The sequence below is a fragment of the Cnephaeus nilssonii genome (assembly GCF_951640355.1).
Source record: "Cnephaeus nilssonii genome assembly, chromosome: 5".
Classification (NCBI taxonomy): Eukaryota; Metazoa; Chordata; class Mammalia; order Chiroptera; family Vespertilionidae; genus Cnephaeus; species Cnephaeus nilssonii.
The window spans coordinates 32,492,475-32,518,864 of NC_137076.1; the positions used below are offsets into that span (position 1 = coordinate 32,492,475).

General features: G+C 49.7%; 2 protein-coding genes across 4 annotated transcripts in view; both read left to right on the forward strand.

Moving 5' to 3' along the window:
* Nucleotides 1–5,714, forward strand: part of MIER2 (MIER family member 2) — a 29,385-nt gene extending 23,671 nt beyond the window's left edge. The window contains exons 13-14 of one of the 2 annotated variants that reach the window (XM_079771083.1): nucleotides 1,410–1,839; nucleotides 2,233–5,714. In XM_079771083.1, coding sequence (XP_079627209.1) covers nucleotides 1,410–1,839; nucleotides 2,233–2,254 — 452 coding nt within the window. In that variant the 3' untranslated portion in view covers nucleotides 2,255–5,714. Of the gene's footprint in view, nucleotides 1–107; nucleotides 1,840–2,232 lie in introns of those variants that run through there. The other variant, XM_079771084.1, reaches the window with a different exon arrangement.
* A 3,788-nt stretch (nucleotides 5,715–9,502) lies between these two features.
* On the forward strand, nucleotides 9,503–17,514 carry PLPP2 (phospholipid phosphatase 2). Of its 2 annotated transcripts, XM_079772185.1 has the most exons (6): nucleotides 9,503–9,653; nucleotides 12,481–12,632; nucleotides 12,853–13,130; nucleotides 16,238–16,295; nucleotides 16,543–16,719; nucleotides 16,997–17,514. In XM_079772185.1, exons 1-6 carry the CDS (start codon nucleotides 9,602–9,604, stop codon nucleotides 17,144–17,146), a joined length of 867 nt encoding a protein of 288 aa, XP_079628311.1. In that variant the 5' UTR covers nucleotides 9,503–9,601; the 3' UTR covers nucleotides 17,147–17,514. The 2 variants fall into 2 exon arrangements, with proteins under 2 accessions (XP_079628311.1, XP_079628312.1); XM_079772186.1 differs by lacking the exon at nucleotides 12,481–12,632 and having other exon boundaries at nucleotides 9,532–9,653.
* Nucleotides 17,515–26,390: the final 8,876 nt, after the last annotated feature.

The window sequence follows — 26,390 nt, forward strand, 5'->3', positions numbered from 1 at the left end:
AGCACCCTTGTAACGCACCCTGACCGGTGCCAGTGAACACTAAGGAGCAGGTGTCTGGGACCCATTGTCATTTTACCCCATGAGGTCACACATGTGAGTTGTCATAGGAGCTTGCTGGCTTTCCATATGGAGAACTGTGAGTGCCCTGCAGCCCAAAGTGGGGTCTCCTCTCTGGGCCCCAGGTGGTTGGCTCCTCTCTCAGGCCGGGGTGTGGTACTCCTCTCTGGACCCCAGGTAGGTGCAGGGGCTCCTCTCTGGTCTGGGTGGTTGGGGCTCTCCTTTCTGGGCCCCACGTTCGAGGACTTCTCTCTGTGTCCCTGATGGTGGAGGGGGCTCCTTTCTGACTCCAGGTCAGAGGGCTCCTCTCGGCCTCTGGTGGTTGGGTGGGCTCCCTCCTGGCCTCATGTTGGGGGGCTTCTCTCTGGGCCCTGGGTGGTTGAGGAGGCTAATTTCTGGTCCTAGGTCGGGGGCTCTTCTCTGTGCACTGAGTGGTTAGGGGGGCTCTTCTCTGGGCCCCTGGCTAGGGGGCTCCTTTCCGGGTCCCAGGTTGGGGGTGGTTCTCTCTGGGCCCTCTGTGGAGATGGCTCCTCTCTGGGTGCTGGGTGGTTGGGGGCTTCTCTCTGAGCCCCAGGTTGAGGGGACTCCTTTCTGGGTTCCAGGTTGGAGATTCCTCCCTGAGTCCCGGGTTAGGGGGCTTCTCCCCAGGCCTAGGTTGGGGGACTTCTTTCTGGCCCTCAGGTGAGGGTGGCTTAGCCTCAGCCGCATGTGGGAGGCTTGGGGTATCTGAGCCCTCCCCAGCATCCTGGGCCCAGGGCTACACCAGAGCAAGACAAGGCTCAGTTAGTTACTTCAGTTTCTGAAAGTGAACACAGAGGGAAGGACAAGGACCTTTGCTCTCTAAGTCTCCTGGACTCGGGTTTAGATTGGCCCCTGGTTCCAGAATCTGGTTGGTTCCATGATTTGTCTGGGAGGGCATCCACATCTACCCATCCCGGCATTGCCTGTCATGCCCCTGTGTACAGAACTCCACAAATCACATTTACCTTGACTTGGCAAGTGCACTCAAGCATTTTGTTGTTGTTTTGAATCTCTTGTGTTCTGTTCTGTTTGAAAAACAGGAGTCACAACCTCCCAAGGCAGGGCCTTAGCCTGGGTGCACAGTTTAGTATAACTGGTTTCTTTTGTGTTTGTGTGTATTTTATGTATTTGTGTGAAAACATCAGTGATGAGGGGTCATAGGCTTTGCTTTCCCTGACAGAGATTTGGCTGGAGCCTGCATATATTGCATCCTGAAGGCAAAAAGTATGATTTTTAAGCTAATGCACCTTAGCCAGGATGGTTGTGGATCCTGGGAGGGCTGGGCGTGGCTGCTGCTGGGGCCTGGCCTCAGCTGTGTTCTCCCCCTCTAGAGCCGCTGAGCGTGGACGGCATGACTGGCAGTGTTGGTGAACCCGAGGAAGGCTCCAACAGCCTCCCATCCTTGGAGCCAGGGCCCTGTCTGTTCCAGCAACTGGACACCCCGCCAACTGTGCCCGTGCCCCAGCAGCCCCCAGCCCTGGCCGAGCCGGCCTTCTGCCCCTCCGCTGCAGCTGCTCCAGAGCCCAGCACCAGCTCGAGACTGGCTGTGGACTTGGCCTTGCCAGGGGCCCTTCCTGAGGAGCTGCCCCAGGTCTCCAGCCACGTGGATATGGACGGAGAGCCCGAGGAAGCTGTGGCCCCTGCACAGGTGGCCTTGTCGGTCACTGAGTTTGGACTCATTGGCATTGGGGACGTGAATCCTTTCCTGGCTACCCACCCAGCGTGCCCGGGCCCTGGGCTGCACTCGGAGCCCCTGTCACAGTGAGTGCAGCCCCCACCCTAGGGGCCCCCAGCCTCAGGCTAAACTGAGGAGAGCGGGAGGGGTCTGCCCTGAGGGCCCAAGGGTGGTGTGGCCCATGGAGCAGGCTGTTTGTTTCTTTAGTTTTATTCTCTACTTTTAATTTGGCTTAATTTATTTTTTTGATTAGGTAATACATGGTTCAAAACCCAGAAAGGTACAAATGGGGCCAGTGCTAGTCTCCTCCCACCCCTGCCCCAACCACCAGCTCTCCCCAGGCACACGTGAAAACACGGTCTGCTGGGGGAGGCAAGGTTGGGAGCCATGTGCTTGGCCCACAGCGCTCAAGCCGTGCAGTCTGTGGGACTGGACTGACCCTTTCTTGGTCTCTCTCTCGGTCTCTCCCCTCACTGCAGCTGTAACGTGATGACCTGTTGATTCCTGGCCACAAGCGGGTGTGTGTGGCCTAGACTGGACTTGGGGCCACTGTGGGGCCTGCCTCTGTCAGTCTTCCCGACCCTTTTCCTCGTGGGCCTCGGGTAACGCCATCTCTGCTTCAGAACACTTCAAGGACTAGGGTGAGCAGTGGCAGGGCTGATAGCCCTGCCCCTCCCCACACACAGCCCGGCACCCTCAGCGCCTGGCACCACTGCCTGGCTGCAGGCCGCCTCCGTGGGACCCATTGGGCAGCTGGGTGCAGAGGGACCAGCCCCCTCTAGCCAGCAGAGGCACAGAAAGGCATCCCTGCCCGTCAGGGAGATGGGGAGACAGGGCAGGACGCCGCCCCCCCACCAGCAGCCTCTGCCCAGGGAGCCCCCAGCACCTGCTTGGCTCTGTCTCGCCGCAATTGGCAGGGCCATGGGCTGCCCCAGCCCAGGGGTCGGTGGGCAGCTGCTACTCGGTGCCAAACCCCATGGGGCACAGAGCCATATACCTCGAAGTTGGCCCCGCCCCACCTTTGACCTCACCCACTCTGTCCACTTCAGGAAAAGCCGCACTTTATGCCCACCTGCCTCCTCTCTATCCACCCCAGGGCTTCTCAGCAGCCTCATGGGTTCCAAGAGACAGGTGACTGACACCCCCTGTCACCTGCAATGCCGAGGGGCCAGGCTCCAGCCTGTTTCCCTGACCTGCGGGTCGTATTCTGTTGAAGCTCCCCAGCAAGATGGTTTGGGGTCCTGGTCCGTCTCTTCCCCCACCTCCCTCTTTTTATTTATGTTTCTGTTTACAAATTGGAGTGGGGTCCTCCGGGGGGCAGGGCAGCACTCCCCAGCCCTTGGGTGTCACCAGGAGAGTTTTGGCTCGAGCCCATCTGCAGAGTTGGACTCAACCTTCCCTGTCACCCCACCAAGGACCACACTGTGAAGTGAAAACTGCCTTGAATCTCTTGCTGTTTTATTTATTAAACTTTATTTGAAGCCCCGTGGGTGCCTCGTGGTGGACTGGGCAGGGTGTGAGGAGGTGCCGGGGAACCACAGGTCATCCTCGTCCCTTAGTCACTTGGTGGGCTCTGTACCAGGCATCGTTCAAGGATGGGGCTGTGCCATGACCGAGAGGGCATTGGGCCATGGTCCATGTCATGGTGACCGATGTGAGGGAGATGGTCAGTTAAACGGAGGGGACATTTAATCTGGAACCTGAAGGAGAATCATCCTGTTTTGGTGAGGGCTGGTGTGAGCCAGGCTGAGGTCACCACCAACACAGAGGTAGGCAGGGGCCGGAGTCCCAGGAAAGAGGTGGAGGCCAGGAAGGAGGCAGAGCAGCTGAGGGGCTGGGTGGGCCAGCTAGCAGGTTTTGTCCTGAATCCCCTGGAGGGGTAGCAGGGGCTGGGTCAAGATGGGGTTTTCAGAGCTTCTTCAGAGGTGGTGCAAACAGGCTGGGCAAGGACAGGGGACATGCTAGGAGGGTCAGCCTGGACCCAGGGTATGAAGACCAAGGGCAGATGGGTCAGGGGCTGGTTGTGCCCAGGTGTGTAGGAAAGTGGTCTCCTGGAATTTGGGGCTTAGTCCTTCAGTGCTGGTGGTGCCAGCTCTGGGAGCAGGTGTACTTGCGGGGTGGGTGCCAGGGACTTGAGAGTGATTTTCACTGGAGTTTTTAGTCTGTTTTCATTTTCTTGAAGTAGTTTAGAGGTATTGCTCTACTACATTCTGGTTTGCTCTGCTTTCGAGAAAATTGCCCTTGTCCTTGCTTACCTTTGTGTGTGTATTTACGTTGACAGCTAAGATTTGTATCTTTCTCCCTGTTTTATTTATTTTTCAGTTACAGTTCACATTTACTATTATTTTGTGTTAGTTTTAGGTGTACAATATAGGTGTTTTTCTCCCTGGTATTGAGCAGTCTGAGGAATAGCCTTTTCAGACTGGTTTCTTTCACTTGGTGATGTGCACCTAAGGTTCCTCCATGTCTTCTCGTGGCTCCATGGCTCATTCTTTTTATTGCTGAGGAGCATTTCATTGTCAGAGGGACCCCAGTTTATCATCCACTCACCTGCTGAAGGAAGTCTCGGTTGCTTTCAGGTTTGGGCACTTATGGATGAAGCTACTATGAACACTTGTGTAGATATTTGTTAGGACACAAGTTTTCAACTCATTTGGGTAAATCCTGGGGAGCTGAATCTTATGGTAAGAGTGTTTAGTTTAGTCAGAAACTACCAAACGGTCTTCCAAAAGGGCTGCACCATTTGCATTTGCATCAGTGATAAAGGAGAGTTCCTGTAGCCAGCTCCCGGGCCTGGCGGTCTGTGCTGTCCTCAGTTTGGATTTCAGCTGTTCTGATAGTGTGGTGATAGCTCATGGTTTTCTGTAGCCTTTAGAGATGGGCTCTCATTTCTTCCCACAAATGCTCTTCACTACCTCTCACTGGCCAGAAAGATCCTTGAGGATTCCTCCTTCATTTTTGAAACTTACTTTTCTTTTTTGGCAGGATCAGCATTTTAAAGACGTTCCCTTGACTCTTGGTTTCTAATGAGAAATAGGTCATTCTTGTGTTTTCCTACATGAGACCCATCTTTTTGCTTTGTGATTTCCTTTTTGTCTGGACTCCAGCATTTGAGTGTGATGGGCCAGGAGTAGATTTCCACACGGAACTTGTTGGGCCTAAGGGCTGCCTTGCATTGGTGTTGGGCATCTTGGCTATTTCTTCAGATATGTCTGCTGCTATGTTCTCTCTCCTCCATTTGGGCCTGTAGTTACACAGGCGAGCACTGGGTATTGTCCCGCAGATTTCTGTGTGTTTTTTTCTTTCTGTGTTTCTAGTTGCATAGTTGCTATGGACCGGTCTTTGAGGTCCCCTGGTCCTCTTTTCTACAGTTTCATACTGCCATGCAGCCTATCCCAAATCCCCACTGTTTGTTTTTTTTTTTCTATTTCTCTGCTGAAATTCTCCATGTTTTTCACCTTTCCCTCTACATTCTTTTTTTTATTTTTTAATAAATATATTTTATTGATTTTTTACAGAGAGGAAGGGAGAGGGATAGAGAGAAACATCGATGAGAGAGAAACATCAACAGCTGCCTCCTGCACACTCCCCATTGGGGATGTGCCCACAACCAAGGTATATGCCCTTGACCGGAATTGAACCTGGGACCCTTGAGTCCGCAGGCTGACGCTCTATCCACTGAGCCAAACCGGTCAGGGCTCCTCTATATTCTTTAACCTCTTATAATACCCTAAGGTAACATTATTCCTGGGCTGCTATAAAGAGCACATTGAGGTAAGTGGGTGCCTGGCAGATTAGTGCCCTTTGAGTGTCTGGAGGTCAGGGCCAGGCTGTGGCTTTGCCTCACTGCCCAGCAGAGGCGGCTCCTGCCGCACTCCCCTGTAGGTAGACTGGAGTCTGCAGCCTCTCCTGATCTTGGGACCCAGTGGTGGGGGCTCAGAGTAAAATACCCCAAAGTACTACCCCCAACCCTGAGCAGTAGTCAGGGAAGGTGGGGTGGGGTGGGGGTGGGGTGGCTCAGGGGCTGGACGCTCCATGAAGATAGTTCTTGTAGAAGGAATAAGCTGCTGACGGCCTCATCCTGTGAAAGCCCAGCCCACACCGAGCCCCCGGAGTAGCAGTCACTCTGGTGACCTCCCGCCCCAGAACTAAGTCATTCATTTTTCACTAGGTCACTTTCATTCAGGAAGCTTTGATTGATCATCTACTCTGTGGGGGTCCCTGCCCTCCTGGAGCTGACTCTGGGAAGGATCCTGACTCTGATAAGCTGATAAACAGACACACAAGCTGAGATGGTGCCAGAGCTTAGAGGAAGGAGGTGGCAGACTAGGGTATAGGGCAGGGAGGAGTCATCTTCATGAAGTAACTTCATGCAGGACTGAGGGTTCCCAGGATGCTGACTCGATGCTGAAGCTGGGAAGGTTTCCTAGATTCAGGTTGTGTGGCACTTGGGACAGTAAAGTCCTTATAGTAGGTCTGGGATTCTGACTTACAGGTGACCCCAAGTACCTATTCAGTTAACCTTCCTTTTTAATAGTGCTTTTTAATGTGACTGAGGACCATCCACCCACTTTGCCTTCACTGTCCAAACATACCATCACAGCCCCCCAGAGGTACAGTCTAGACTGCAGGACCTTTAGCAGGGCTTAGAGCCCCCAGTCTGGGAGCCAACTCCCAGTATGGTCTTTGAGCCCCAAGAGAAGTATAGAAAGAGGTGAGTGGTGGCTGCACTTCTACCCACTTGCCAGGCTTTTCTCCCTTAATCTTCACAATATTTTTGAAAACAATCCTGGAGTCCCTCAGGTTGAACTGAGGCAACAGGGTGATGAGAACATAACCTTCTGAGCCCTGAGTATCACAGCTTGGGAGTGACCAGGCAACACGGAGTTGGTGGGATCTATAGGGCAGATGGGCATGGTTCTGCCCGGTACATCAGTCTCCTTCCAGCTTGCCATCTGCAGGTAAGGGAGAAGCCATCCAGGCCTGGCTGCCAGCCCAGGCTCTGCACCCTGAGCAGGCCTCGCTGGCTCCGTTTCTCTCTAAAGGGCCAGGTGTGAAAGCTTTTTTAAGTGGGGGACCCCAGCTAGCAGGTGTAGAACCCTGACCCCGATCTTAACACTAATCCCAATCCCTACTGCCCTGCTAGATTTTAATCCTGACCTTGCCCAGATATTTTAAGAACAGGATGAGATTGAGGTCAGTAGGGAGGGGCCGATAGCCACACCAGCTCCTCCAGCCTCATGCCCCTGCTCCAGCCACTTCTGCCTCACCAGGGATCAGGCCAAGCCCCTTCCTACCCACAGTGTCTGCCTGCCGGAGCCTCCCTGAAGACCCTCTTGGATCTGACCTTGTAGCACACCCCCCCCCCCCCCCCAGCACGCAGTAGGTGCTCAATAAAGAACCCTTGATTTCCTTGATTCCAATACAATGCTGGAAGTGTTGACGGGCTATCGACAACGAGAGCGGTAGTCACTCGATTGAAGCGAGGTTCAAGTGAAAAAAAGTGCAATAAAGCTAACATTTATGTAACATTTTTGCCAGGCTCTTCAATATTTTATCAGGTAATTCTCACAACAACCCTAATTCAGTTTGTGCTGCATGAATGAATGAATGAATGAATGATGGGAGTTAGAGCCTGGGCCAGCCTTTCTCTGGGGCCCGCCCCACCCTGTGAGTGGCAGGAGTAGAAGCCAATGAGCAGAACCCGAGCCTGCGTGGAGCGGGAGTCACGCGGGGAGGGAAGGAGGACCCGCGGGATTCAGCTGAGCCTGAAACGGCCCTTGCGATAGCCTCACCCCTTACCCAGACTAGGAAAACCCTCCGGCAATTCAATCTGATTCTCCCAGCCGCCTTGGAGGAAGTCGCGGGCGACTTGGGCTTGCGGTTGGAAAGGGGGGTTGGTTGCTGGTGACGTCCTTTCCACACTGTCTCCACCACACCGCAGACGGAAAATTCAGGTCCAGAAGTTTCCAGGCAGGACCTTGTCATGTCCTGGGGTGGGCTGAGTTGTTTTGAGTGTGGGGGGGAGTGGGGGGAGGAAGGGGGGAGTGTCTCCCGCCCTGCTTAAGGAAAGTTGACGGGGGCGCAGGGGACTTGACTCAGAGACACTTAAACCCCCAACCCCGCCGTCTGGACAATGGGCAACAATGGCCAGGATGCAGAGGTCTGTTGATGCCTCCAGGAAGCAGGGTCGAGGGGTCTCTGAACTTAAATCCCAGGTGGTTGACTTTGGGCCAGGGGCTGCCTCTCTCTGGACAGACTCCCTTCATCTCTGAAAGGGGCCCAGCACCTCCTCTGCAGGATCATTGGAGGTAGCGTGGGGTGAATGTGATTTAGAGGTCAAGGACATGGAACCTTGGGGCCAGGAGACCTGGGTTCCAATCCCAGCTCCTTTCTCACTGTGTGACCTTGAGGGTGACAGAACCTTTTGCCTATCAAGCGTTCTGCCAGATCAAGGCAGGTCTCTCCAGGTGGTCACACTCCCCTAGGCCTCAGGTGATTCCAGCCAAAAGGATCCAGTGTGGGTGTGTGGACACAGACTGGACGTAATGGCCCCCTTCAGTCTGTTTCCATGGCTTGGGTGATTTTGACCCCTAGGTGCCTCCCAACTCAGGCTCCCTGGGACCTGTGTGGTGCAGGGCACAGAGGTAACCTCTAGGTGTGAGCGAGTTCCTACCTCCTGGCCCCTCTGCTCTTCGGTCAAATGGGGACAGTAAGTGCTACACAGCAAAAGTGCCTGGCACAGTCTCCAGAGCGGGTGTTGAGGAATCTGAGCTTCTAAACTGCAGGGGTGGCAGAACTACAGAACCTCTGCAATTAAGCCTCTAGACACCATCAATTTAATTTTTAGGCACTTACTGATTCAGGATATTGAAATGTACACGGAATGAGTGCCAGTCTCCAATGAGGAGGTTGGGGGACTTACCCTGTGGAGCCCGAGCTCAGCTCCTCCACACCCCGCAGTTCTGCTGGGCTGCCCACTCACCCCTCACTCACTCGTTTTCTTTTTCTCTTTCTCTTTCTTTTTCTTTTTCCCTCCCTCCCTCCCTCCCTCCCTCCCTCCCTCCCTCCCTCCCTCCCTCCCTCCCTCCCTTCTTTCTTCTTTCTTTCTTTCTTTCTTTCTTTCTTTCTTTCTTTCTTTCTTTCTTTCTTTCTTTCTTTCTTTCTTTCTTTCTTTCTTTCTTTCTTTCTTTCGTACATTTTTATTGATTTCAGAGAGGGAGGGAGAAAGAGATAGAAATATCAATGATGAGAGAGAATCATCGACTGGCGGCCTTCTGCAGGCCCGCTACTGGGGATGGAGTCCACAACTGTGGCATGTGGCCTTGACCAGAATCAAACCCGGGACCCTCAGGTCCGCAGGTCCATGCTCTATCCACTGAGCCAAACTGGCTAGGGCACTCGTTCTTTTCTTGTCACCTCACCCCACCCCGTCTCCCGTCCCCCGGACTCAACCGGCCCAATACGTGTGACGGGGCACTGACGTTCTGGGTGACCTGGGCTCACTGTCCCTGAGCCTTAGCCTTCCTGGTGGGGGGTTGGGGGGTAACTGGGCACTGACGACCCCTACCAGCTCAGAGACCCCTCCTCCTCCTCCAAACCCCGGGCCCCCAGCCGCGGCGCGCACGCACTCTCCACCCCGCTCCTTCCTGTGCGCCGCGGGCGGGGCGGGGGCAGAGTCCGCCCCCTCCCCTGGGGCCGCCCCGCCCCGCCTGTCGCTCCCCTCCCCTCCCCTCCCCTGCAGGGCCAGGCTCTGCGGCCATGTGACCCTGCGGCCGGCCCGGGACGGGACGGGACGCGCTGGGGCTGGCGTCGCGGGTCGTGGGCGCTGCCCGGGGCGGGGGTGGCATGGAGCGGAGGTGGGTCTTCGTGCTGCTCGACGTGCTGTGCGTGCTAGTCGGTAAGAGCCGCGGGAACCCGGGCGTGGGGGGGGTCCTTCCCAGGTGGTGCTCGCCCCCGCCCCCGCGAAGGTCTGCTGGGCGCGGGACGGCCTGCGGCGCCTCCACTTCTCCGAGGCCGTCTCTAGAGGGGTGACTCGGGGGAGGACCCTCGGCGCACCTTCTCGGGCATGCGCCCTCCCAGCCTCAGTTTACCCGGCCCGCGCCGGGTTCATGAGTAGGTCATGAACGGCGCCGGGGTTGGCACCCCCGCCCGGGGCAGCAGGAAATCACCGCAGGGGCCGCAAGCGCCCCGCTCTCGCCGCGCCCGACCGGGGCGGTGATTCACCCGGGCGGTGGCCCGGGGCGGGGCGGGGCGGGGGGTGCGCTCGGTGCCGGTCTGGAGGACCTTTACACTCCGGCTCCGGACCGGCCTTCCCATTGGGCCGGGGAGGGCTGAAGCCTGGCCCGGGACGCGCAGCGCGCTGGTGGGACTTGAACCAGCGCAGCCGGGGAGACAGCGGAGAGAAAGCTGCCCCCGGGCTGCGGATGAACCGCGGGCTTTGGGGAGGCGCGACCAAACCTGTTGGGCGGCTTTTCGGGCCAGGCTGGCGGAGGGGGCCGCCCGAGGCCCCCTCTCTTCCCCTCCCCTCCCCTTTCCCAGGGTCCCGGAAACAAAGGCTGAGTGTTTGCTCTGGGGCTGTGAGGGCAATGGTCCCGGAATTCTACCCGCGGCGGGGGGAGGGGCCCCTCCGGCAAAATTCTCCCCCTGCTCCCCAATCTGGTAATCTTGCTCCTTAAACCTGCACGGGGGGAGGACCGAGAGACCGAGAGATGGAGGATTCAGTCCTGATGAATGGCGGGGGCCAGGCCCTCCTCCCATGTCCCAGATGAGACCCTCTTTGGGAGGTGCCAGGTGGCAGCAGGAAGTCCCCTGGTCACCATATCCTGAGCATCTGTTATTATTTATTTAAATATTTGTGTGGAACTTACTGTATGCTAAGCGCTAAGCAACATGCAAACAATTAAACCTTTTTCTCCAAAACAGCCTGTGGAGGATGAGCTCTTATAATCCCCAATTTCATTCCGGAGAGGTCACCGGGGAGGCAGAGCTAAGATTAGGTCGTGTGTTGCTGCTGTGTGCTAGAAGTTGGCTCGGGCAGACTGTACTCCCCATTCTAGAAGATTCAACACATAGACAGTTCCGTTTCAAATGCTTACGACGGCCCTGACAAAACCGGAGGTCAGAGAAGCTGAGCGGAGGGAGGTCCTGAGTTCAGTGCACACAACTCTGCGTCCCAAATCCCAGGAAAGCCCAGCTCTGGCTCTGGTTGGGGGGCCGGAATGTCCAGAGGAAGGGGCAGGACAGTAGTTGGGAGGCGGACTTCTCCGCCCAGGCACCCTGGTGACTTGACTTCTCAGCATCTTCCAGCGCTGCCCCCCACACCAACACACACACACACCAACACACACACACACCACTTTGAGAGACTCCTTCCTGGCCTCTCTACCCACACCCTTGCCCTCACTCACAGCTGCCAGAGGGTGAAATGAAAACATGCTCCATTCCTCTGCTCCAAACCCTCCTGTGCCTCCGCCTCACAGCAAGGTTCACATTCTTACAATGTCCTCCATCCTCCAACCCCCAACACAGTCCTTCCCGACTCCCAGGCATGGTCGCACCTGCAGACCCTTGCGCTGGCCGTTCCCTGCGCCTGGCACTCTTCCCCCGATGTCCCCTGAACGTCCTCATCTCCTCGAGCCACCTCCTCTGGGACCTGCTCTACAATCCCTGCTGAAACCTGCAGCCACCTCTCTGATTCCGGCCATCTTTTACTTACTCTTTATTTCTAACCCCTCCGACCTCTGTTTTCTTCACTGTGTCTTTCCCCAGACTCGGCATCAGAGGTGCTCAATGCCATCACTGATGGGTCCCTGGGACCCTAGGATTTGGCCTGTTGGGAGGAGTTGGCTCTACTGTCCCCAGAAGAGACACACCCTTTTACACTTGTCACTTGCCCTGCCAGGGGCAAAGGACACCCTGCTGGAGTTTCTCTCTGTGCACCTGCTCCGTGGAGCAGGGTGCCCTGTATGGGACCGGGGGGTGGGGGGGTGGGGGTTCCGGCTCAGCAGGGCCCCAGTGCCCGGTGACTTACCCTTTCACAATTTGGTTTTGTCTGTGGCTCCTGAAGGCGTCTTCGGACTGAGCTCCCAGGTCTGGTCCGTCTTGGTCACTGTGTGGCCGTCTCAGGGACAAACGAGAAACGTGGGCGTCTCAGATCCAAGAGCAGAAAGCCCTCTTATAACAGATGCTTATTAAATGCCTGGGACTCAGCCTTGAGCATGACAGCCTCGTGCTCAGGTGCTCACAGATGGGTGGGGAGGGGGTGAATCAAGTACCAATGAGTACATAATTATATACAAGGACAAGAAACAGGAAGAACTGAAATTTCCTTCTAGGAGAGTGATTATGGGACAGTCAGGAGCGGGGAATGGAACTGTGACCAGAGGGAAGTTAGTTAAAAGATGTTTTGGGTAGAGAGAAGGACATGTGCAAAGGTCCTGGGGTGGGTGCTTTCTGGGTTTGTTCAAGGAGCAGGAAGGAGGGTGGAGGGAAGTGGGGGAGGAGTGGGAGGGGTGGGGTGGGAATGGTCCTGGGGAGGACATTGGTGTTAGTATCTAAGGGTGATGGGGAGCCCTGAGGGGGCTTTAATGGTGGGCATGAAGGTGAGGAAACCAGGAGGGGGGCTGAGGCAGGTGTGCAGCCTCCAGAAGGCTGGTCTGTGTGGCCCTAGGGCTGGTGCTCGGGGAGGAACGTGTGGCTACATGCCTTCTCTCCTCCACTCCCAGCCTCTCTGCCTTTCGCCATCCTGACGCTCGTGAATGCCCCGTACAAGCGAGGGTTCTACTGTGGCGATGACTCCATCCGGTACCCCTACCGTCCAGACACCATCACTCACGGGCTCATGGCCGGGGTCACCATCACTACCACCGTCATCCTTGTAAGGCAGGAGGGGCTTGTCGGGTGGGCGCGTCATGTATCTGCCCTGGGTGGTATTTGTGGGGAAGAGGACCCCCTTCGGCGTTCCCAGTTCCCTAGTGGCCGCAGGGAAGCCAGACATCCTAAGCCCCTTTCCGTGGGAGGACTGAGTAAGTGCCTGGCGGACCCCACGGTTGCTGCTCTGGTCATGCCCTGAGGCTTCTTGGCTGATCCCTTTGCAGGTCTCAGCCGGAGAAGCCTACCTGGTGTACACGGACCGGCTCTACTCCCGCTCCAACTTCAACAATTACCTGGCTGCTGTCTACAAGGTGCTGGGGACATTCCTGTTTGGGGCTGCTGTGAGCCAGTCCCTAACAGACCTGGCCAAGTACATGATTGGCCGGCTGAGGCCCAACTTCCTGGCAGTGTGCGACCCCGACTGGAGCCGGGTCAACTGCTCCGTCTATGTCCAGGTGGAGAAGGTGTGCAGGGGGAGTCCTGCCAACGTCACTGAGTCCAGGTGGGTGCTGGGTTAGCAGCCTTCACGCTGGGTGATGCTGGGGGAGCTCAGGCCAGAGACACTCCCGCTCCCGGGGGACACTGGGGGCTGGAGAAGGGCCCTCAGAAGCTGGATATTGAAGACTGAATTGCCAAGTGGAGAAGGATGAAGAGGTACCGCAGTGGGCCAAGGACAGGGTGGGAGCAGGCTGGGAGGTGCCTGTGGGCCTGGGCCCTGCAGACAGGGAGGGGAGGTGGGGCTGGGGTGTCAGGCCTGGAGCAGAGCAGCCAGTGTTAGGAGGGGTTACCCATCCCCCCCCCCCCCCAAATTTCAGGTCCATTTTCATGCTTTTGCTCTGTCCTCTCATCTCTATTGATAAGCTTTTCATGTAACTGACTTCCTTATTTTTCTTTTTAAAACTTGAAATAAAGTTCACATAGCATAAATTCACTAATTTAACCATTTCAATGTGTACAATTCATTGTTTTTTTTAGTACATTAGCAATGTTGTACAGCCATCTGCACTATCTTATTTCAAAATATGTTCGTCACACCAGAAAGAAACTCCATGTCCATTAGCTATTTTCCCTCCCCTCTCCCCGAGCCCTTGTTAAGGACTAACCTATTTTCTGTCTCTGTGGGTTTACCTATTTTGGACATTTCATATACATGGAATCATATACTGTGTGGCCTTTCTTGCCTGGCTTCTTTATTTTTATTATTATTTTTTTAATCCTCACCCAAGGATATTTTTTTCCATTGCATTTTAGAGAGAGTGGAAGGATGGGAGGGAGAGGGAGAAAGAGGAGAGAGAAACATTGATGTGAAAGAGACACACCAATTGGTTGCTTTCCAGTATGGGGCCTGACTGGGGCCGGGGATCAAACCTGCAACCCAGGTACATGCCCTTGACCAAGAATCGAGCCTGCGACCCTTTGGTGTATGGGCGGACGCTCTAATCACAGCCACACTGGCTAGGGCTTGCCTGGGCTCTTTAACGTTCTCAAGGTCGTCACCCATATTGTAGCTTCTGTCAGTTTTTGCTTCATGTATTTTGGGTTCTGTTGTTAGATGCATATATCTTTGTAATTACTATATTTCTTGATGGCTTGACCCTTTTATCACTCTAATGTCCTTTCTTTCTCCTAACATTTTTTTGTCTTAAAGTCTGTTTTGCCTGATAGTAATATAGCATAGCTGCTCAGGCAGTCTTTTGGTTACTGTTTGCATGGAATATTTTTTTCCATTCTTGTACTTTCAACCTATTTGTGTCTTTGAATCTAAAAGTGAGTCTCTTATGTACATCATAAAGTTAGATATTTTAAAAATCCATTCTCGCCCTAACCGGTTTGGCTCAGTGGATAGAGTGTCGGCCTGCGGACTGAAGGGTCCCAGGTTCGATTCCGGTCAAGGGCATGTACCTTGGTTGCGGGCACATCCCCAGTAGGGGGTGTGCAGGAGGCAGCTGATCGATGTTTCTCTCTCATCGATGTTTCTAACTCTATCCCTCTCCCTTCCTCTCTGTAAAAAAAAGCAATAAAATATATTTAATAAATAAATAAATAAATTAAAATCCATTCTCTAATCTCTGCCTTTTAGATAATTTAATACATTCACATTAAGGCAATTACTGATAAGGAAAGACTTCTATTATTTGTTACCTATACATTATATATATATATCACTATATAGATATACTAGAGGCCCAGTGCATGATTGAATCATGCACGTGTAGGGTCCCCTACACGCTTTCACTTTCAATCACAGGGGAGCTGGGTGCCTGTCCGCTGGTGCACCAGGCCTTTCAGAAGCCTCTGGCGCTGCGAAGGCTTCTGAAAGGCCTGGTGCCTGAGCGGACAGGCACCCAGCTCCCCTGCTTTTGATGGTCCGCGGTGGGATGTGAGCTCGCTGCCCCAGAGGCCCCTTCTGTGCCGCAACACAGCCATGGTGCAGATGCTGAGCTCGAGCCGCCGCTGGCGACGCGAGCTCAGCGTCCCGCTGGCCCAATTGGCTACCCCGGCCATCCTGAGTCCCGCCCCCCCACGCCTCCTGGCCAATCGCGGGCATAGCGAAGGTACGGTCAATTTGCATATTTGTCTATTAGGTAGGATAGGCACTATTGCTCACCCCCTTTGAGGTTATTGTCACAAATTAGATTTTTATACATTGTGTCCTATCAACATAGGTTTATATATACTGTTTTATGCAGTTTTTAAAGTTGAGGTGTAATAACATTATATTTGTTCAGGTGTACAACATAATCATATGATAGTTTTATTTATTGTGACATGATCACAGTAGTCTCATTTACATTGTTAGCATATATGCTGTTTCTTTTTTAATCATATAGGAAAAAAACCAGGAATTATAAACCAAAAATACATTAGTACTGACGTTTCTATTTTGTAACTGCCTTTACTGGTGTTTTTTATGTCTTTGTGTGGATTTGCGTTACTGTCTAGTAGTATCCTTCATTTCTCCCCGAGAGACTCCCTTTTAGCATTCCTTGTAGGGCAAGTGTTGAATTCAAGCATTGAATTCTCTGGATCTTTGTTTATCTGGGAATGTCTTAATTTCTCCTTCATTTTTAGAGGATAATTTTGCTAGATATAGAATTCTTGGTTGACAGGTTTTTTTCTGTTTTAATTATTTGAATACGTAATCTAGCACCTTCTGACCAGCATGATTTCTGATAAGACAGCTGCTAATCTTATTGAGGGTCCCATGTGCACAATGAGTCCTTTCTCTTGTCTGCTAGTTTGATTATAGTGTGTCTCTGTGTAGATGTCTTTGAATTTATCCTACTTGGAGTTTATTGAGCTTCCTGAGTGTGTAAATTAAAGTTTTTCATCATGTTTGGCGACTTTTCAACCGGTATTTCTTCAGATACTCTATCTGCCCCCTTCTCTCTCTTCTCTTCTTTTGGGACTCCCATTATGTCTAACACTGGCCATGTTTCCAAGGAGAATTCTCCCTTAAATTGTGGGAAGTTCAGTGGAAGAGGACAGGAGACCAGGAGGGGATTGAAGGTAGAGATGATGAATAAGCTGTCTGGTCTCTGAGCATGGGCCCTTGGGCTCTGTGCTCCGCACAGCCCTCCTGATGCCTGCTGCCCTCTCCTTTCTTAGATTGTCTTTCTACTCTGGACACTCCTCCTTTGGGATGTACTGCATGATGTTCTTGGCGGTGAGTTGGTTTTCCTGTGCCTTGCTTGGTGTGGAACTGTGGCCAAGTCACTCCCCTTTGCTGGGCCTCAGTTTCTGCATCCATAAAACGTGGGTGGAGGAGGGGATTGGTTGGGCTAAGTGGTTTGTTGATAAAAACTGGAGGCCCTGGGTCTTCTCTGCTCTTGGCCTTGGGCTACCATCTGTGCATTGGCCATGGGGTGAACCTGGCAGGCTCCTGAGCTCATGGCTGCCCTCTGCACCCCCAGCTCTATGTGCAGGCGCGGCTCTGCTGGAAGTGGGCACGGCTGCTGCGGCCCACGGTGCAGTTCTTCCTGGTGGCCTTTGCCCTCTATGTGGGCTACACCCGTGTATCTGACCACAAACACCACTGGAGTGATGTCCTCGTGGGCCTCCTGCAGGGGGCCCTGGTGGCCGGCCTCACTGTGAGCTCCTGGGCCCCAACATTTTGCCCTGGGACCCGCTTACCCTCTTTTCTCCCTTTTATAGTCCCTAGTTCTCTGCTCCCGTCTTTCCCCTAAGATCCCAGTCTTCCCATCCCAGGTTCTGCTTTTCTCATTGCCCCTAGCACAATCCTCATCCCCTCCTGGGTTCTACCACCCCTCACCCCCACTCCCTTCCCAGGGTCCCATTCCCCACCTCCCTCACCTGGGTCCCAGTCTTACCCCAGCCCAGCCCACTTTGCCTCTTTTCCTCACCCAGGTTCGCTACATCTCCGACTTCTTCAAAACCCGGCCCCCACAGCACTGCCTGGAAGAAGGGGAGCTGGAACGGAAGCCTAGCCTGTCACTGACGCTGACGCTGGGTGAGGCTGAGCGCAACCACTATGGGTACCCAGTCTCCAACTCCTGAAGCAGGAAGCCGCCCAGGCGGGGCCTCCAGCTGGAACTCAGGCTGTGGGTCGGGATGTTGGTGGTGCTGGCAGGGCCCTCACCTGGGATGGCAATGAAGTGCTCCAGGCTCCAGGCGCTCCAGGCTGGTTCCCAGAGGGGTTTCTATTAAACCCACCTCCTGTGCACTGGACAAGGGGCCCGGTGGTGCCCAGGGCTGCCCTAATGTCTGGATGGGAGCCCTCCATTATGAATAGAGCTCCCCCAGTACCCCTTCTTTTGTTGGCTTAGGGAAGGGACCAAGAGAGCTAGATAAATGCTGTTTTTGTAAAATGTAATGTATATGTGGATTTTTAGTAAATGAGGGCATTTGCTTGACGAGTGTTATCAGCACCTGTTCCTATGGTCATTCTGAGGACTGTTCCTACGGCCGGGGGCGGGGGGGGGGGGGAGCCCTCCCTCTTCAGCGGCTCTGCTGAGCTCAGCGTTGTGAAGTCAACAAGTGGTTGTGAAGCCAACAAGCCAAATGAAAGTCACAGCCAAGTCTTTAATCACTTATTTCTTCAGAGGGCCCTGGTTCCTGTTAGTACAGAATGGTATGAAAAACTTACATCGTGTGGGAGCTAAATGCTCAGGTGACCATGCAAGGAAATGTATGCCTGCATTCCCTCCTGTGTACACACACCTAATGACAAAGATTTCTGTGTGGGACTGTCTGTATCTGTATTGAGCTAAAGATGAATTTATACTGCTGTCTCCAGCCTGATCCATTATCACATAGATACTGTAACCTCCCCTTGACCGGGGTTCAAACCCGCAACCTTGGTCTATCAGGAAGACCCTCTTAACCAATTGAGCTACCCAGCTAGGGCCATCTGCCATTTACTTAATTCATCACTCCATTCCAGATTATATAGAGAGTGGTTTCAGAATTGTAAACTACCCCCAAGGGAAATAACTATAAAATAGAGCCCTCTGTGTACATACAGTACATTTTGCTTTAGTCTATAGATTCTGTTCCTTTTCGGAGTTATGTAGGTCAGCACCTTTTGCCCCACCACCTACAGTGACTTTCTTCTCTACATTTCTAATATAGTTACATTCTCTGGCACACTCTGTATTCCATTCTGTGACACTCCCATATCCTCAATAACTTAATTTGAATAGATTATGATTTAGTCTTTGGGCTGTAAAAAACTACGGGTTTTCATAAATGCACAATGGCTGATAGCCATCACTAAAATATTCTGTGGAACATTTCAACCCTCCATGCCATGATCTACCATCTCTGTAGTTTTGCCTTTTCCAGAATGTTATAGAAAAGGGGTCATACAGTGTGTAGCCTCTTCCTACAGGATTCTTTTACTTGGCGATATACATGTAAGATTCAGCCATATCTTTATATGGGTTTACATAGGAAACATTCAAGCCTGTAGAGAATTTTTGTAAGAGATTATTTGAACCAAAACTGGCTACAGTTGCCAGGAAGCAAGATCTCAAATGCACCCGAGAACCACAATTTTGCAGCCTCTCATGCCTTTGGAACTAAGGAGGGAATGGAAGGGAGATTAAATGAGCCAGGGGTGGGATGGAAAAGGGGGGTGGATTCAAGATATTTAATAAGATTACGTTCTCTCTGGAGGGTAGTTATTTCAAAGGCGTGTTTCAGCTTACTTCAAAGGTGTGTTAACCAGGATGCACAAAAACAATGGCTAGGGCTTGCTTAAGGCAAAGAAAGATAAAACCTTTTACTAGAAAAGTTATATGCCTGGGGCGTGGCTACCCACCGTGACCTTCTGAGTTAGGAATTTGCCATCAGATCTCCCTGTGAGGTTCCTTTGGGTAGAACCAACCCTCTCCTTCCCCATGTTGAGGTTCATTCCTTTCTGTTCTGAACTGTGTTCCGTTGCTTGTAATTTCCCTCTACCAGGTTGGCTGAGACTCCCTGTAATAAAGACAGGTTAACAGGAGAAAACCAAGTTTATCTACCTTATACGTGAAAGATAGGAAAACTGAGTAGCTAAAAACAAGAGAAAGATGTTGGGGTAGCGGGGAAGTGATTTAAGGCAGGTTGTCCAGCAGAACAGTAAACGAGAGTGTGGTGGTTAATGCAGATTTAAGTCGGGGCCTTCTCCATTGAAAACGTTGTAGGCGGTGGGAACAGCCCCAGGTGTCTGGCCCGTGGGGTCAGCCCAAACCTGGGTTCAGCAACCTCGGTACTTGGGTTCTGGCTAGGAAAGAATTCAGAGCCGAGACCCCAAACTGTAAGAACATTTATTTGGGAATCACAGAGGTAGAAGAAGTAATTCCCAGAAGAAATGGGTTTAGGAAGTAAGTTATAGAGGTAAAGGAAGCTCCCTTGGAGCTTGGGAGTGAGGAAGCTCATGGTAACGGGCCTGGGGCGGGGAGGGGAAAGGGAAAGGCACGTGTGTGCTCCTGGGCGGGAGAGCGCACGGGGTCCTCTGCTAAGGGTTTTGAGGGTGTTTTCCAGGTAACAAACATGGCCATTCTGGGCTGTGGTCTCCACCGATCGATTGGCCTGCACCAGGACAGGAGGTCATCATTCAATGCAGCTGGGCCTGAGGGCAGCCTTGGCTGGTTTTGTTGCTTACCTGGGCCTGGAGCTGAAATACAACTGAGGCCTAGATGTTACCTCTAGGGAGGAAAGGATAGTGTTGAGTGCGTTTTGGTGTATGTTGTCAAGTTTGCATCGACATTCATTTCATCCCATTAATTATACTTCATGTGTTTTTGGAGGTCGTGAGATGTATGACTTTATTTAGCTTGAATTTCCCAAATTTAATGGATTCAGCTGGATTGCCTCAAGGGGGCGTGGCCTCCACTGACTTGCATCCTGTGCTGCCCAGCTGGCCAGCTGAGCCCACGTTGAAGACCCCGCTGGCGCATGCGTGTTCTGACCGCTACGTGCCTTCTCCCTGCAGCAAGCTGAGCTCCATCTCCTCAGGATGCACAGGAAACTCCTCAGACCTTCCGGACAGTGTGGGTGGACAGTGTGGATCCGTGTCTGTGCAGAGGACGCTTGTTTTACCTCGGCAACCGCCCTGGATACTGCTACGAGGGGAGAGTTGTTTATTTTTTCTTTCTTTTTTTTCTCTTTATTTTGTTTTTATTTCGGTTGTTTATTTTTCTGTGTGGTGTAACCAGTGTGTTGATTTGTTGTTGTTCTGTGTGTGGCTGCCCGTTGTTACCACCGCTGTTGATGAAGGTTCAGTGCTCTGTCCTGCTCCCGTTGCCCGTGTCTGTGTTTACGCCAGCACCAGCCTGTTTGGGTTGCAGCTTGTAAGGTAACTGGAAGTCAGGGATCCTGATGCCTCCAGTGTTGTTCTTTTTCAAGAGTGCTTTGGCTGTTTTTGGTTTCAAAAAATGTTAGGAATGTTGGTTCTATTTCTGTGAAAATGCCATTGGAATTTTGATCAGGATTGCCTTAAATCTGAGGATCCCTGTGGGTAATATGGGCATTTTAGTGATATTAGTTCTTCTAATCTATGAGCACGGGATATCTTTTTATTCATTTGTGTCTTCCATTTCTTTCGTCAGTGTCTTGCAATTTTCAGTGTATGAGTCTTTTGCCTCCTTAGCTAAATTTATTTCTTTTTAATACAGTTGTAAGTGGGTTTGTTTTCTTATTCTCTTTCTGGTGGTCCACTATTAGTGTATAGAAACACAACTGATTTGGGTATGTTGGTTTTGTATTCTGCAAATGTACTGGATTTTGGATTCTGCAAACAAACAGCTTTTTGGATCTGGAGTGATGTGGAAAATGGGAATTAAAAAATTCTGCTGTGCCTACCACATCCCAGGGCATCTGTGATACCCAAGGCATAGTGGCTACGAATATAATCTTCCCATAATGCCTCTTCCTGGCATGTGGACTGCTACATGGGCGATTAGCTTCACCACATTGGGTGAACTGGGTCTGCATAGGACTTGGCCTCTGTAACAAACTTGGCTCTTCTCTGTTTCTCTGGCTTGGTATTGACACAGGTGTTTTGAATATTGATTTACTTTCCAGTAATTTATTTTTATTTATTATTATTATTTTTAAAATATATTTTATTGATTTTTTACAGAGAGGAAGGAAGAGAAATAGAGAGCTAGAAACATCGATGAGAGAGAAATATCGACCAGCCGCCTCCTGCACATCCCCCACCGGGGATGTGCCCACAACCAAGGCACATGCCCTTGACCGGAATCGAATCTGGGACCCTCCAGTCCGCAGACCGATGCTCTATCCACTGAGCCAAACCGGTTTTGGCTCCAGTAATTTTAAAAGTCTAGAAAAGGCCCTGGCCAGGAGGCTCAATTAGTTGGAGCGTTGTCCTGTACACCAAAAGGTTGTGGGTTCAATTCTGGTCAGGAGGCAACCAATTGATATCTCTCTCTCTCTCTCTCTCTCTCTCTGACAGTTTTAAAAAAAACCCACATATTCACGGTGAGGATTAAAAAGAGAAGTTTCAATAGCAGTACAGATAAGTACTTTTCCTCTGCACTCAGATTCCGCAGCCGTCATTGCTTTACCACATTTGCCATTTCACATGAAGTACTGCCGTGTGTTTTATCCAGAATAAGTGTGCTGTCCCAGGAAGTCATTTTGGTTTCCACGTTATAATCTAACCCATAGTCCCACGTCAGCTTTCACTGCCTGTCCCAACGGTGTGAAATGTCTTTTTCCATTTGAGACCATCCTGTTTTTCTGGAACTGTTACCGAGACTTACACTCATTTTCACAACCTGATGGAGTTAAAGTTCACAGGTGACTCTGACCTGGGTGCCTGTTTATGCCCAGCTTCCTTCACTTCGATGGAAGTGAAGGAAGTGTTCCTTGACGCTGTAACATGTATCAGGACTTCATTTTTTTCATTGTGATTTATTATGTGCAACATGACATTTACAGCTTAAACCACTTGAAGTATAGAGTTCCATGGCTGTAACTGCATTTACATTGTGTGCAAATATCAACACCATCCGTCTTCAGAACTTTATTTTCCTCAAGTGGAATTGTACCCATTAAACACTAACTTCCCATTCTCCTTTTCCCCCTAGTCCCTGGCTATGTTCTTCTTTCTCTGAATTTGATTTCTGCAGATACCTCCTGTAAGTGTAATCATTTAATGTTTGTCTTTCTGTGACTGTCTTATTTCACTTAGCGTAATGACCGCAGGGTTGACCCATGTTGTAGCCCGAGTCAGAATTTCCTGAGTTTTTGGGCTGAGTAATATTTCAGTGTGTGTATACCACATTGTGTTTGCCCATTCATTCATTGATGGACACTGGGTTGCTTCCACCCCTGGCTACTGTGAATCGTGCTGCTATGAATATAGGTGTACAAATACCTGTTCAAGTCCCTGCTTCCAGATCTTTGGGGTGTGTACCCTGAAGTAGAATTGCTGGATTATACATTAACTCTGTGTTTAAGTTTTTGAGGAACTGCCAGTGGAGTTGTGGAACTATTTGGTAATTCTTTTGAGGAAACACCGAACTATTGTACACAAAGTAAAATGGCCGCACCATTTTACATTTGCACAAGCAATGTCTAAGGGTTCGAATTTCTCTATGTCATTGTTAACATTTACTATTTGTAGTTTTCTTGATTATAGCCATTATAGTGAGTGTGAAGGGTTATTATTGTGGGTTTAATTTGCATTTCCATCACGACTAAGGATTGATAACATCGTTTCCTATGCTTGTTGACCATTTGTATGTCTTCTCGGGAGAAGGGTCTATCCGAGTCCATTTTAAAGATTTAGTTGATGAGTTGTACAGGTCCTTGTATGTTCCAGATAACAGTTACCAGAGATACAGTGTGCAACTATTTTCTTTCATTCTGTAGGCTGTCGATTCACTCTCTCTAGATAGCTTCTTTTGATGCACAAAAGCTTTTAATTGTGAGGAAATCTCATTTATCTATTTTTTTCTTTCAATGCCTGTGCTTTTTGTAAGATCCAAGGTCATGAAGATTCATGTTTTGAGAGTTTATTTTACCTACTACATTTAAACCTTTTATATATTTTGAGTTAATTTTTGTATGTGCTGTGAGGTAAGCGTCCAGTTTCATTGCTGTGCCGGTGAACAGTCAGTCACCTCGCACCATTTGCTGAAAAGACCTTTCTTGACCCAATTTGATGATGTCTGCCCTCGTCAAACATCCGTCTGTGGACGGATGGGCTTATTTCTGGACTCTCATTTCAGTTCTGTTCATTTATACGTATAGTCAGTGTGTCACATAATCACATTTTGGTCAACAACAGACCACATGTACAATCACGATCCCATAAGATTATAATGAAAAATTCCTATGGTCTAGTGATGATGCAGCTGTCCTAACATCATAGCACAATGCATTACTCATGTATTTGTAGTGCTGCTGGTGTGAACACACCTACTGACAGTCATATAAAAGTGTAGCAGCACATAATACTTGATAATGATAATAAATGACCATGTTGCCCTAGCTGGTTTGGCTCAGTGGATAGAGCGTCAGCCTGCGTACTGAAAGGTCCCAGGTTCGATTCCGGTCAAGGGCACATGCCTGGGTTGTGGGCTCGATCCCCAGTGGGGGACTTGTAGGAGGCAGCTGATCCATGATTCTCTCTCATCATGGATGTTTCTATCTCTCTCTCCCTCTTCCTTCCTCTATGAAATCAATAAAAATATTAAAATAAATAAATGACGATGTTACTGGTTAATTTACTATACAATACTTGCTTCATTATTTTAGTGTTCTCTTTCTACTTATAGTTTCCTGTGAAACATGCTGTGTGACACCAATAGCAGCCTCATACATCTCATTTCTACTCTTTTTAAAATTTATATTTTTAAATTAAATTTATTTAAATATGTATACATTTTATTAAAATTAAAATGACTTTTGATAATTTCTAATTTACTGGTTTATGTTACAATGTAGTGTTGAACTTTAATTTTCCTTATGTAAATATTTAAATTATAAATCTTATTATTATGGTAAGGTACATAACATGAAGTTTATCATTTTAATCATTTCTAAGTATACAGATAGTTCAGTAGCTTTGAGCACATACATATTTTTGTGCAACCATCACCATCATTCATCTCCAGAACTTTTTACCTCCCACACTGAAACTCTGTAGCCATTAAACAACTCCCCTTTCTCTCTCCTTCTACCTTCTGGCAACCACTATTCTACTTTCTATCTGTATGAATGTGATAATTCTCAGTACGCCATACAATATTTGTCCTTTTTAACTGTTTTCCCCCACTTAGCGTAATGTCTTCGAAATTCATTCATATTGTAGTGTATCGGAATTTCCTTCCCTTTTTAAGGCTGAATAATATTCCATTGTGTGTTTATACCACATTTATAAATTTTAAGTCTTATGCTTTGTCTCTCAAATTAGATTGTAAACTTCATAAGAATAGACACTCCATATTGTTATTATTTGTTATACTATAATATTCAATGTTTTATAAATGTTTGGTGGTAGACAAACCAATTGGAAGTAATCTGATAAATTAGGAATACTATTATTATTATTCTCTCATTATTCTTTTTTTTTTTTTTTTTATGGGAGAGAACACAGCTGACCGCTGCCGCCAAGTCCCTCAGGCAGCCCTGAGTGCAAATCTCTCATTATTCTTTTTTTTACAGAGGAGAAAACTGAATCTTGGGCAGTCTAAGTTTTTTAAAAATCATTTTTTATTTTTCAGTTACAGTTGACATACAGTATTATATGAGTTTTAGGTATACACCCAGTGACTAGGCAATATATTACTAAGTGGTCATCCTGATAAATCTTGTACCCATCTGACACATACATACTTATTAGAATATTGACTATATTCTCAATGCTTTGCTTTACATCTATTCTGTAACCAATCTGTACTTCTTAATCCCTTCCTTTTTCATCCTTTCCCCAACCCCCTCCCACCTGGCAACTGTCAAAATGTTCTCTGTATCTATGGAGTCTGTTTCTGTTCTGCTAGTTTATTTTGTTTTTAGATTCAATAGTTGATAGGTATTTATTGCCATTTTATTCATCATTTTATAGTTTTTCCACTTTCTTCTTAAAGAATACCCTTCAGCATTTCATGTAATACTAATTTTGGTGGTGATGAACTCCTTTAGCTTTTTCTTGTCTGGGAAGCTCTTTATCTATCCTTAGATTCTAAATGATAGCTTTGCTGGGTAGAGTAATCTTGGTTGTAGGTCCTAGCTATTCATCACTTTGAATATTTATTGCCACTTGCTCTGGCCTGCAGAGTTTCTGTTGAGAAATCAGCTGACAGTCATATGGGCACTCCCTTCTAGGTAACAGCTTTTAAGATTCTTTGTTTTTAACCTTTTGCATTTTAATTATGATGTATCTTGGTGTGTGCCTCTTTGGGTTCATCTTGTTTGGGACTCTGAACTTCCTGGACTTGTATGTCTATTTGCCTCACCAGGTTAGGGAAGTTTTCTGTCATTTTTTCAAATAGGTTTTCAACTTCTTGCTCTCTTTTTTCTCCTTTCTGCAACCCCATGATGCAAATGTTGGTTCACTTGCAGTTGTCCCAGAGACTCCTGATACTCATTTTTTTTTTTTTTTGGATTCTTTTTCTTTATGCTGTTCTGATTGGGTGTTTTTGCTTCCTTATATTCCAAATTACTGATTTGATTTTCAGCTTCATCTACTCTACTGTTGGTTTCCTATAAATTATTCTTCATTTCAGTTAGTGTATGTTTCACTTCTGACTGGTCCTTTTTTATGCTGTTGAAGCTCTAAGTTCATTGAGCATCCTTATAACCAGCATTTTGAACTCTGCATCTAGTAGATTGCTTGTCTCCATTTTCTTTAGTTCTTTTTCTGGAGTTTTGTTTTTTTCTTTGGAACATGTTTCTTTGTCCCCTCATTTTGGCAGCCTCCCTGTGTTTGTTTTCTATGTATTAGGTAGAGCTGCTGTCTCCTGGGCTTGGTAGAATGGCCTAATGTAGTAGGTGTTCTGTAGAGTCCAGTGGCACAGCCTCCATGATCACCCAGGCTGGGCACTTGAGGTGTGTCTTCCCTTTTCTCTCCCACCCCCCGTGTTGGCTGTGTTCACCTTCCTGTTGTAGTTGAGCCTTGATTAACTGTTGGCACGTCAATGGGAGGGATTTACCCCCCCCCAGGCTGATCAGCAGCAAGGACTGGCTACTACCACCAACCACCATGGAGGATCAGCTGTGCAGGGGCCCACCCCACAGAGTAGGACTGAATTCAGCAGGGCTCTGATGTCTGCTGAGTCCACCT

Bases quoted from the DNA above. Each gene is read 5' to 3' on its own strand.
- PLPP2 (XM_079772185.1), top strand. From the start codon at position 9,602: ATGGAGCGGAGGTGGGTCTTCGTGCTGCTCGACGTGCTGTGCGTGCTA. The intron at 13,131-16,237 runs GTGGGTGCTGGG...CTCCTTTCTTAG, and splicing joins GCCAACGTCACTGAGTCCAG to ATTGTCTTTCTACTCTGGAC. The intron at 16,296-16,542 runs GTGAGTTGGTTT...CTGCACCCCCAG, and splicing joins ACTGCATGATGTTCTTGGCG to CTCTATGTGCAGGCGCGGCT.